Here is a 13,227-nt window from a genome sequence, read left to right on the forward strand (position 1 = left end):
GGACCAATCTGTAAAGACCGAGCGATAGAGTGCTGGGGCTTTCTTGGTTCGACGGGTATTGAGCGTCAACTTACTAAATATATTAACACTGTGGATTTTGCATGACTCGAGTCGATGACTTAAACAAAGTGTTGCAGCTCACTGTTGATAAATCGCACCACCTTTACGTGTGTGGGAGGTGAGGTGGGCATTAGTTAGATAGATAGATCTTGAAATCGACTTTGTAGATGCTTACACGTAGTTGAATTGCCACAGGCATCAGCGACAATTCTGATTGGTAAGTAAAAATTCCAGGAAAAAAACAAAAAAGTACCATATTTTTTATTGACTAGGTAATGCCAGCCCAAGAGGGGAATATACATATACATATATATATATATATACATACATATTTTATATATTGTTATGTTTATATATAATATATGAGCTTTCAGATTGGGTTTGACAGCTTTGTGCAATTATACATTTATCTTGCAGAAAGATCCAATGAACGTGATACTAAAATAATCAGTTAGGTTATATATATAATAGCATAGTCAAGCAAAAGTAGGAATTAAAATTGTGTATTGCTGCGGGGATGACGCCTACTATTTTGCATGTCCGACATTTGGTATATATCTATATTGACGTGATCAGTTTATCATATCCCATCAAACTATTCGACGTGGGAGACACTTGATCGTGCCATATATAACTAATGATTCAAAGTTTCGTGTAATTGTACTTTGTGTCTAAGAGGACATAACATATCTGGCCGGGGGGGGGGGGGGGGGGGGGGGGGGGCCAAAACATGTAACTTAATATGTGTTTTATTTCATGTCAACGGATTCCACTCTCATCCGGATGTCTCGATCACAGATCCATGAGACATTTGGAACAACAAGAAGAGGAGGAGGAGGAAGCAACGAAGGAACAAGACATAAAAAAAAAAAAAAAAAAAAAAACAGTAGCTCGACAATATTATTCTCTCAATCCAACTTGTGCTGCTAGTCAAGTATTGTATTCCAGCAATGCTTCCCGTCTGCAACTGATTAAACAAAAACAGAAACGCGACAGTTTGGTTAGAGAATAGAATTCAACTCAGCATATTATAATTAATTTAATTTTAATGGAAGATTTAATTGGATCTTACAGACCCCATGATCTTCATCTTATAGTACTGACGACAACACATTCAATATTTCCATTTCTTTTCACCACTAGTTTACAAGGGTTTAATGTCAATTGGGAATAGTCTCCCCATGATGCTGGTTATTTCAGGTTGCGTCGTCACTGTGAGTATATTCAGCTCGGACTTTTATCTCGTTTAATCGATAAGTATAGGATGTAAAAGAGAGGAGGAGCCCCAGTTTGGTTGTACAAGACGGGTGATCTCCGCGTGCTTTGATTAGGAATTCATCTTATCATGGCAGCTTTACTTTTTATTTGAGAATGCAATGAATTTTTTCCGTATGTGAAAATTTTCCGGTGGGAAACAGGACAGAGAATTCTTTACCGCTGCTTTATGCAGTGCAGGAGAGAGGCGGAATCTGGCACTGAGTAGGAAGCCGGGATGCGATCCTGAGGGTGCTGCAGAGGCAGTCGTGGGAGACTGACTGGAGAGCGTTGCAGCAGTCAGAGGAGGGGGCGGTGGTCGGGGCACCGGGGACCACAAATGGTGCACACACGTTGAGGTTGCTCAGCTGGGCTGGGCAGCTCTGGCTCATGGCCTGGTCAATCAGATATCCCTGGATCACAAGCATTGTCGTGATCGCCAGCAGGAACGGGAGCACAGACTTGGAGTTTGCCATCAAATGTTACCAAGAGCCGGCTATTAGGAGCCGGTAATTGTGAGTTCAGCTTAGTTTTGTGGCTTCCGAATGCCTTGTTATGTATGTTTTGTATTCAGGTGTAGTGTTTTTATAGTGAAGTTCTGGTGAGAAACGGAATCATTTGCATGAACCATCTAACAATGTTAGGCAGCTCATAAAAGATTGTATTGCCTCCAAGTTCGGACGCCAAAATAAAAGAGGTAAAATGAAACTTGAGGCTAACATACTAACTTGTCATTTCCGCAGATGCTGTTGGACTTTGTTTTCTATCTTATATCGTGTCAACGTGTCGATGAATGTTGAACTGCAGCAGTATAAACTGTTGAGAGGATCAACTTTTATTTCTAACATAATGTCAATAGTTACAGGTGCTTACGATAGCCAATGACTTTAACCAATCACCGGAACTTCCGAAAGAATAAAAGTGTAGACAGTAATTAATCATCAATGGTTGCATGAAAGAATCAGTCAAGTAAAGAAAGAAGAGTATCTTGGGGCAGGCAGAGCATCGAAGTTTCATATGGAGGATGCTTCCTAAACCGGTCCCAAAGCGGCGAAAAAAAGGGCTATTGGTTATGCCCGCCTTTGTATCTTCAGGTAGTATATTGGTCTTTCACGATGCCTCAGATCGGGTATTGTCAGATGGTGCTGGAGCTGTCCAGTAATTTTTCACAGCAAATAGAAGCTTCTCCCTAATAAGAGGCCCGTCTTCATGGTCAACAATCTGGCTGCTGTAGTTCATCGCCCCGATAATCTGCTTCACTGTGACCAGAACATCGACGTCGTCTCTGAAAATTATGCTCCCTTCCGGCCTCAGAATCCTATCCATCTCCAGCAAGATGTCCTCCATATCGCACCTGTCCCCCGTCCAACGAAAATTGTGCCAAAACATTTCACGATCAGCTCTTTTGTTCTAAAAGATATGCCGCGGATTTATAATGTCAGTTCAACCAGGGTTTCGATGAGATTATCCTCACTGACGTTATAAGTATTACCTATCTTTGTAGAGCGTAAAGATTGAGTCAGCATGGATGAGGTCGTATGTTCTCGGATAAGTCGACATGGCCTCACACCTACAACAAAGATGAGTATGATGAATTCACTTGAGAATCCAATATTAATAAACAGCTTTATTCTTTTGAATATCGATAGGACTTACCAACTCTGATAAGTTCCGATCAACCCCCTCTCATAGATGACTCCAAGAGTGTTGACCTTGGCCTCAACAGGAACTACATTCATGACCCACACCGGGTCCTGAACTAAAGCAGCCGCGAACCCACCCAAGTGGGCGTTCATGTCCAGTAGGTTTCTAAACCTTCCGGCTTGGCCTAGCTGGTTGTTCACCCTCTTGTAATTGGAAACTCTCTTTTCCCAAAGTTCTGAGTCCCTTCGGAACACTTCAGCTGTGATCCCGGGAACGGTTCCTCTGCTGATCCTTGGTGGGATGGCGTGGAGCCTCTCAGGCCATTTTTGGAGCTCTCCTCCCGCGACTTCCTCACTTGTGGTAACCTCGGGCAAGGTGGTCAAGCAAGTCTCCATGTTCGTGTACCTGAAGCATGTTGATGAAGGTTAATTATTGCCTGGACTTAATCCAATAAGTCGATCCATACTAGTACCAACATTATCCATACTATTACCAAGATTAACTTCATTAGGAAATGGAAAACCAAGAAATTAGTTGACGGAATCATACCATGCCTTATCCGAATCCTGAGCGGGACAGAAAGGCGGACTCTGAGTGAGCTTGCGGTTGAGTTTACAGTTGATATGACTCTTGGGTTTCTGCCAAATGGCAATATCTTCCTTCTCGATTAATTTGGTCCAGCAAAGGCTTTTTGCTACCTTCTCAATCCTGTTCTGCTCAGCATTCAGATCATCCTCTGTCCTCTCCCAGCCTTTCCAGTGCTTCTTCCAGTTGATCGGTGGCCCTGACAGGATCCAGTACCCACCGGGCCTCAAGACTCTATCCACTTCGATAAGATAAGCTCCATCTATTCCACCATTCAAAAAAAGGCAGGGAAATCAGTGAGCAGTCTCACATACTGTCAATCCAAAAGGTTAAGTTTGATCCTGACACGTACCAAACTGGTCCCATGGGATTAGGCATCGAGAGCAGTGCGCCATGTCGAATGCACGGGATGGGTAAGGAAGTCTTTTGGAGGCAAGCACTCCGATTAAAGCCGGCACTCCTCGCTCGAGGGCGAACTGAACTTGTGCCTCGTGGGTGTCTCTTGGAGCAAAGGACAATGTTAGGATGTTTCTTGATAGAAGATAAGCTCCCCAACTAGCAACCTGGTCGTACCAGAATAGTATGATCCGATTAATATTCTAATGGAATTTGCTGATAATGTGAATCGCAAGCCATAATGGTAGACGAACTATCTAACTCATGAAAATCAATTAAATATAGATAAAATCATTCGTCGCGGAAGTAGTGAGAAATCTATAAGGATCGCTGACATTCCCCTATACAATATTTGAAAAGATATTTTCTGAGATATATATGAAACACCACTAATTTAGGAGAAAACCAATTGCAGAGGCAAGAGCTCATTGGATACAATCCGAGTCCTACTCTTTAGGATTCTACGATATTGTACCAACTAAACGCGTTTGTGCCTTTCTCACCAGCCTTCACAAACGTCGTACACGCACATGATCTTTCATATCGAAAATTCATGGGAACAGGATTATCAAATCAAATCTAGCTCGTCTCCTTTGCACATATGTGCTTGATCCAAATTAGATATAAAGTTTTGTAAACTCGTCATCGTCATGTGGAGATATATAATCATGTCGAGGAGATTAATATTCACATTAAAATTAGGCTTACCCCGCAACCAGTGTCAATGGCGGTTCTGATAGATCCGCTCTTGAGATCGATCAGCTTCCCGATATTATCAATGTAGGCGTCTGCCCCATTTGGGAACATGGTACCGCCCCCCGGGAACCGGAACCGGTCCCCCTCGAACTGGATCCAATTCTGGACTGCCTTCTCAACTGTCAGCTCCTTGTGGGGCACATTCGCGTACCACGCTATTTCCCTGCTTGCTGGCCACGCAAACGGGTTCCTGTAGCCGTACGGAGCTGGGACCCTGCACTTGAGGGTCTCGTTCTTCTCGGGGCAGTGCCTCTCCCGGTATATCAGTCGGTGTTGGTCAAACCTCTGGGACCGCTTCGCATCCTCGCATGGAGTATACTCACTGTACTCGGCGCCACAAGGCGGGTAGCTCCTGACTACCTCATTGGGGAATGGCAAGGCAACATCATCAAGCCGGTGGGTGTGGTTGAAGTCGAGGGCGATGGAGTCCACGCTGCCAGAGCAAGGCTGGCCACCGGCAGCAGAAACATCGATGGGGCTGAGGCGGCCACCACCATGCTGGGAGGAGCCGAGGAGGTATGATAAGGCGCAGAGGACAAGGACAAAGGCCCAGGTGACGAGGCTGGTACCCCGGAGGCAAGAAGTGGCAGATGAGGCGGCCTTGGCGGGCTTCGAGATGGCACTATATGGGGCGGCATTCGGGCCGGCCATGGCTGTGGCTGATCACCAAAAGATTATCCTAGCTAGGATAGGCTAAGTCTCTTCACAATGAGCAAGCTCTGTATTTAATGGACAGATATATAACGTAAGAGAGGGAGATATTGGATCAAAGTGGGTGATGGGTTAGTGTGTGAGGGATTGTATTAATTTAATTGTGATTTAGAAGAACAACTGGTGAGAGCGCTAAAAAAAGGGAAGTCTCGAGGAAGATATCTTCATATACACCAACATATATATATGTAATGCCTGATTTGTATTTAAAAATGGAAGGTGGAGGGGGAGGCAATAGCTGTCTAATTGTTGCGAAAGGCAAGTAATTCATGTATCGAGATTTCGTCCTTCTCATTCCCCATTAGTAAGATTCCGTAAAACAAACCGGGTCGGAAAATTAAAAATTCATATATATTTAGATTAGATATTACATGAAGAGTACTGCCCTTCCCGGGCAGCGCCCGTGCACTCCATAGGGTGCAGTCTCCCGAGTTGAGTTGATCCTTGCTAGACAAGATTAGTACATGTAGATTCGAATCAACGGTGCAAAACTTATATATTATGTAAACAAGTGTTTATAGTCTATGCTTGGTGGAAAAATAATTAGTCCAGTTAATGTGATTTGAGAAAGTAGGATATATAATAATAATTTCCATACGGTTTTGCTAATATGACTCTGTGTCACCGTGACACATTTAATACTTTCAATTCAAGCGTTTAATACTTCAATTCAAGTGTTTAGTATTTTTAGTAATTGTGATTAGTACAAGTATTTTTTATATCTATTTTCAATTTAAGTGTTTAGTACTACGATTAAAATATTTACTATTTTGTATAATCCGTTACAAATAGTAAAAGTACTAAACAATTTAACTAAAATACTAAATATTTGAACTAAAGTACTAAACATGTCATAGTGACACGAAATTATATTATAATTTTTAAATTTTCACAAGGAACATAAAGAAAAATATATCTTTGTTTGACCATAATAAATCCATAAATAATTGGGCGTGAGTCAACTGTATATAGCGACAATTGGAGAGTGGTGCCACAATGAGCCGATCGATCTAGAACTAGAAGACGAACGGTGGGGTGAGAGGGAAGTTTAGTTGACCACGGAGCACATGCCCCCAGATTTTTTACTCTCTTTTTTTCTGGTTTTATAATTTACTAACATTATTTTCTTCTTCTTTTTCCCGTCAATCATATTAAAATTTTTCGTGTTAATAAGATAGAGAGAGCTCAATTTAATTTGTCCCGTCGGTAAACACGACATCCCATAAAATTCTTCAATTGGAGACTCGACGGATAAGATTATTTCATTCATCACTTACGAAAAATCTAATTTAGTTAAAAGTATACATTACTTTTCAAAAACTAAATTTATAAATATGTAAAAGTGAGAACATATTTATTAGGACCCAATTTGTAAAATTTTATTTTAGAGCAAGTACCAAAAAGGGTGGTGGTTACCGTGAACTCGCCACCGCCCCTTCTCCCTCTTCTCATACTTTTTGATGACATATAATAGTAATTTTCGTTAGATCTCCAGACCCAAATCTTAACATAAAAGCAAACACTTCGTGAGGATATTTTAAACGGCTAATTACGTAAAAAGGCACTATCTTTATTTAAAATTTTAATTCTAACACGATCTTTTAAAAATAGCACAGAAAGACACGATCTTTCATTTTTTGTCCCAAATCTAACACACTGTTAAACATTTCGTCAATTATAACGGTTTTGGTTAACTAGGCATTAACAGTACTACGTGTTATCATATTATTTGATGAGCGAACCCCACGTTTTTTATTTAATAAAAATAATGTTGAAAATTTTTTAGAAAAAAGGGAAGGGTCAGGCTGAAACTAAAGAGGAGGGAGGCCAGTAAGCCGGCGATGGTGGCCTTGATTGTAACATCACCCTCTCAATCTTGAGTCTCCTTGATTGTGACCCCGATTGCAGCCACCACCCCTCCAATCAGTGTCGGAGGTCATCACAGAGATGGTCGTCGAACTTGATTGGAGGGGTGGTGGTCGCAATCGAGGCCACCACCGCCGGTTCCCCTCTTCCCTTCGTCTTCAGTCAACCTTTCCTCTCTCTCTTTTTTTCAAAAAAAAAATTCAAAATTAGTTTTATTAAATAAAAAATGTAAGATCTACTCATCGAATAATATGGCAACGGGTGACACCGCTAATGCCTAGTTAGAATTGACAGAATATTTAACAGTGTACTAGATTTGAGACTCAAATAAAATGTTATGCCTTTCTATATATTTTCAAAAGGTCGTGCTAGAATTGAAAATTTGAGCAAAAATCGTACATTTTTATGTAATTAGCCATATTTTAAATTCATAGGATTATTAGTCACATTGCGTCTCCTCATAAATCCCATCCCATGCGCTCACCTTACAAGACCTTTTCTCGATCCTTTTACGATGAAGTAAACAAATGAAAGAGTTAAACCCAAAAAAAAAAAAATGAAAGAGTTGGGAACGTCAGATCTGGTTGAAATGTGCTCTTTGTATGGACCCGTTAGAACTGATGGGCCTGCATGCCTGCTTTCCTAAGGCCTGCCTGCTCCTTTTGGGCCTGAGAGCCTATTTCCTAATCTTAATCAAGAGAAACCCTGTATTTGAATCCAAACTCATCTAATCAATGGATAATCTTTAAATATTTATAAGGGTTCCCACCCTTAATACACTCCATTTACAAGGATTTAGACAATAATATCCTCAACTCATAAGATATTAATTCCTTTTCTGCGCTCTCTAATTTCTTCCCAGAATTACCGCCCTTTCCCCTCTTGGTGATTATCATACTTCTGAAAAGGCAAAAAGAAAAGAAATGCAAAATCCATATAAATGATTATCCTTCTCGCATATGCAATTCGTTTTCAAAAGTATCTTTCCAGGGGATAGCACTTGCTTTTATGGAATACGATCGAAAAAAATTGAAAAAAAAAATCAAACAATTACGATCATTGATGAAGAAATTTCTCAAAAAGTGAAGGATTATTAATCTTTTATCGATTGAACATTGGGCTAAGTGTGCATGAGGAAGGTAATGTAATGAAAAAGATTAATGTATTGAAAAATAAAGGAAGGTATTAATCACCTCCATCCCATCATTACATATGATTTCAAAAACAATATTTCAAGCATCTTTTCGAGTAAAAGAAAAATTGATGAACAAACTTTATGGAATATGTTCTGAGAAGGAATATTGTCTACGTACGATATATGTAACAAAAAATTCAATTTTAATCTCTTTTTTTTCATGGGAAATTTTTTTTCTCCTAAGTAAAAAAGGAATATCTCAATCACTGTGCAAAAAAAAGAAAAGGCCCGAGATACCAACTTTGGGAGAGAGCAGAGCAGGGATGGAAAAGAAGATTACTATTTGGAAATTGAATCCAAATTATAATTGCTATATATCAAAAGTCTTTACTCGGTTTTTATTTTTCTTTTTTCTTTTTTTTTAAACGTGAACTATTGCATTTGCTTGATTCTCTCCTACCAACTACTAAACTATACATGCGAGGAGTATGTTCATCATAACTTATCAAAAAGAGGAGCATATATGTTCATTAAAATTAATCTGTTGTTTAATTCGTAGTTTCATTCACATAAATAAGCAATGAGAGAGACACGAAGCAAGGCTATATTATATTATAGTCGAACTTATTGCTTGAACTAATATCGAGTGATCAATGATATTATTATTGTGCCAACAATTTCTAGAGATCATGCATTTTATTTTTTGTTCTGGTATAAATGAATATTACAAACTCCTAATCACGTAGCTTGCCTCTCCTACCAATACCATATAAATTAATTAATTTTGTCCAAATCTAGAAAATTCTAATGTCTAATTGATCAAGAGTCCACGGTTTCTTGCCCCCTCTTTCATAAGTTCCAAGTTTTCCACAATGAACTTGGGTAAGAGTCGATTTTCGATTTCCTTTCGTGGTGCCAATTTGCATTTTTATAATCATTACTACACAAATATCTTCTTTGAATTTTTTTTTCCCCGATTACGGAAGGGTCCATGAACCTAATAAAATAAAATATAAATCATAATAATTAATAAAATGACACGAATAATTTCTTAACGAGTATTAAACATAAAATTTATTAATTATAAGATAAAAATATACATCATTACGCTATATCCCGTTTAATATCTTCTTTGCATTTTCAATCCTACTATAATTTCAACGCTGGCGTTGCCTTAAAAAGTCCAGCAACATCTCGAAATAGCCGTCAATTACTATGCTCCCCATCGTGAAAGCAGACCACCTATCAAACTTCAGCCACGTGATTCTGACATTAATTGAGACAACTTATTCAAAGTTAAGGAAGAGAGAAGAGCAAGCAATCCCAATTTAGCACCCATATATGGGATCTGCATGGATTGGCTAATTAATATACTCAACAATAAATTAAAATCATTAGAAATATTATTGAACGGCTCCCCCAGCTCAATCGTTTTCCAACATCAATTTTTTCTTATATGGACAGTTGTAATTATTATTATTAATTAAAATGGGATGGGATGGGATGCATCATCAGCAAATCTGAATCGACGACCTGTCATAGATGATGCCTTCAAGAAAATCTTTCCGTGGACCCACAACCCTAGAAAGATTAAGGATTGCAGGGATGTTATTAGACACACGATGACTATTACTTTTATCTTAATTACCATTCAATTCAATTTTTAATACTAAACTCTCTCAATTATTTATTATTTTTTTATAATTTAACAATACAATAATTATTTTTTATTAACTATTAATTACTTCTTTTTACTTTTTTTTTTCATAATTTAACAACACAATCATTATAATATCAAATAAATATAATTATTTATAGTTGGAAATGCTCTACTCCATTCCCAAACAAAGTCTAAGTTATTTGAAATGTAGGTAGGACAGTGGCAACAAGTAGATAATTTCAGGAGTGTTTGCAAAAATCTTATTTAGAGCGCGCAAAGATATTGCGGCATGTGATGCTCCCTTTGCAGCATATTCACTCCGATATAAGAGGATCCGTACGTATTAATAATAATTAGTTGATGCTTAATTTAAGTTTGTATATAATTTATAATAAATAATTAATGTCATATTGGTTAGCTATACTTCTTCCCTATCTGCCTGTGTGCGCAAGGAGATCGTGCCTTATGCATGCTTGCCATCAATTATTTTGTACGATACGGGGAATGAGGATTATGGGCTAATTTTCTATAAAGCGCATGCAGGATATATGCTTTAAAAAACATTGGTCAACGCTTGTTGGTAAGCTATCTATATGAGATTAATGACTGTACGAAATTTTGGAAACTATGGCTAACTATAGATTAAATTAACGTTCGAGCATCAGAATAAAAAACTATGGTTTTTAGACATGGATATGCAGCCTCTTCCTAGTGTGATTTTTCTTGAAATATCATGAAAATGAAATTAAATTTGGCCGTACTGGAAAAAGGTAAAATCTAGAGACAGGTAATTAACTTAGAGAGGTTAATAATAATCCGTCATTATTTGGGGGAGGCGCATGCTGGGGTCACTAATCCCAAAGTACAAATTATTAACATTGTCAATCGGTGATGAGACTGTCAAAGCTCTTGAATTTATATAGACAAGCCAACATAATAAAATGGTTTCCTCCTCTAGTGTCGCATTAAAGTAAGGTCCTCATGTGAGAATCAATATAGCAACCGCTAGATAAAAGGCCCATTAAATTTCATATAGACGAGGGTGGCTTGGTATAGTTAGTGCAAGCCACTACTCGGAACCATAAAGTTTCGAATTCAGTCCATATCTTTTTTTTATGAGAAAACAATTGCATATGGAGAAATATCTTTTTAAAAAAATTTCTTTTCCCCTTTGAAAGAAAACATATTCGCCGGGAAATTGGAAACTATTTGATCGATATATAGCCAATGGTGTCGTCATAGCTTCTGGGGAAGGTCTGATGTAAAGTGATTGCAATTTGCATGTGAGAAAATAACTATTGCAAAGTAACTTGATATTAAGTGTATTGCACATATTTCAAGTAAGTTGGGTGTATTTTAAGAAATTAATTAGGATAAATTACTTAAATTCTCAGTAAATTATTTACATTTAAAGTAAATTATATATATTTTTAGGGCTTTGGCCATCTCATTCACCCAAAAAATAAATTATACAAATTTTGAAGAGTCTGTATATTTTTTTTCAACGAATAGTCTTTAGTAAATTACACGAATTTTAAAGAAATTTAACTTTTTTTTTGTGAGAAATTATGAGTGATATTACTTTCGCGGTCCCGAGAAATCAAGCATTAAAAATTATTCACTCCTCCTACAGCACATTTCTTAGGACTTGAATTCGGTATTCTCATTCTTACGGGATTGAACTTGCTTAACAATCAACCAATATTTTGTTGGTAATTTTATTTAAAATTTCAATGAAATATTTGAGTATTCTATAAAACAGTTTTTAACAATTACACCATAAAACTTCCTGACTTTCTCTCATGGCTGGTTCACACAATATAAGTATGCATAACATCGTATCTCTCAATAATTAGTCTTGTGATGGAATACGCATAGTATAAGGAGATGTGCACGAATACAATTTTTTTTTTTGAATCCTCATATTCAAAAGTTCAATTGGGTCATGACTAATCAAGTCGAGTAGGATCGGGTTCACTAAGGGGATAAAACTCTCCCATCTTAAATTTTCTACATTCATGAGAACTCGAATCTGAGATCTTGATTAAACGTTGAAGTGCTCGAAATAAGCCACTTTGGTTGTTTGAATACAATTTTAGTTTGTGGCTAGCGCTTAAGAAGCTGACTCAAGGCCACGTTTCGGTGGGGCAATGCGTGGTCATCCTTTATTTGATGAATATAGAAAGAGACATTCTTTTTTCTTTTTCTTTTTTTTTCACTTTTGGCTTTGGGGTGAAAGAAAGAGTCATCTAATTAATGAGTATCTTTTTTTAATTATTATGCATAGTTACATTAAATTAATCGTCATTGTTAATGCTAAATTGCTTGCTTTTTAGGGTTTGTTTCATTATCCAGAGCAACTAACATAATCCAAGAAGAAGAAAATAAAGTGGATTTCTATGTTGGGATCATCAGGTTGCTCCATAATACTTCCCCGCCTTTGGGAAACCGTATGTATCGGTAACTTTACCCTTTTTTATGTAATTAAATTAATTGTGATTTTGAGTATTAATTAAAATTATTTTCAAAAAAGGTAGCTCTCTAATCTAAAAACACAACTGTTTTTATATATATTGGTGCTGAAAGCACACCAAGAAACACAATTGCTTGTCTTCCGTAGCGTGCAATGCATAGATCAACCATGCATTGAGTGTATACAACCGATCTTATTTACCAAAAAAGAAAAAGTATACAACAGATTTTACAAATTGACAATGTCATATTTACAATTAAATTGTACTTATGTTTTCGGTAGAAAAATTGTACGTAAATTTGACCAAAAAAGATTATTCGCCCAATTACTCATACTATTAAGCGCTGTGATCGAATGTTTTATTATAAGTAGTGGAGCTATAACAGTGTTTTAAGAAATATGGTTCCGACTCATTTGAATTATCAAGATTTGATAATGCACGGCATAGGTAATCAAGTCCAATTGATGCCCCTCTTATAATTAGTTAATTTGGTTTTCGCGAGTGATGATTGCCGTCTCAGAAATTTGTTTGGCTAAAAGGGACACAAAAATTTGTATTGTTAGTGCAAGTAGGGAATTTGAATTGAGAAAAATTTCCTTTTCAGAGCTTATTGAATTAATTAAGAAAAAACTGGGGACACCTCGAGTTAAATATTAATAAATAAACCATCCCCTTCATTAGCGCAA

At 37.5% G+C, this 13,227-nt stretch overlaps 2 protein-coding genes across 2 annotated transcripts; both read right to left on the reverse strand.

Moving 5' to 3' along the window:
• Window positions 1–839: 839 nt before the first annotated feature.
• LOC116204415 (stamen-specific protein FIL1) lies at window positions 840–1,790 on the reverse strand. The gene is made up of 2 exons (XM_031536486.1): window positions 1,496–1,790; window positions 840–1,027 (listed from the first exon to the last, which is right to left on the reverse strand). Exon 1 carries the CDS (start codon window positions 1,788–1,790, stop codon window positions 1,503–1,505), a length of 288 nt encoding a protein of 95 aa, XP_031392346.1. The 3' UTR covers window positions 840–1,027; window positions 1,496–1,502.
• Window positions 1,791–2,123: 333 nt separating this feature from the next.
• LOC116202806 (probable methyltransferase PMT15) lies at window positions 2,124–5,608 on the reverse strand. Its single transcript, XM_031534420.1, has 6 exons — window positions 4,648–5,608; window positions 3,896–4,106; window positions 3,508–3,805; window positions 2,971–3,363; window positions 2,807–2,884; window positions 2,124–2,668 (listed from the first exon to the last, which is right to left on the reverse strand). Exons 1-6 carry the CDS (start codon window positions 5,344–5,346, stop codon window positions 2,425–2,427), a joined length of 1,923 nt encoding a protein of 640 aa, XP_031390280.1. The 5' UTR covers window positions 5,347–5,608; the 3' UTR covers window positions 2,124–2,424.
• Between the last annotated feature and the right edge of the window lie 7,619 nt (window positions 5,609–13,227).

This window comes from Punica granatum, chromosome 4 (genome assembly GCF_007655135.1).
Source record: "Punica granatum isolate Tunisia-2019 chromosome 4, ASM765513v2, whole genome shotgun sequence".
Classification (NCBI taxonomy): Eukaryota; Viridiplantae; Streptophyta; class Magnoliopsida; order Myrtales; family Lythraceae; genus Punica; species Punica granatum.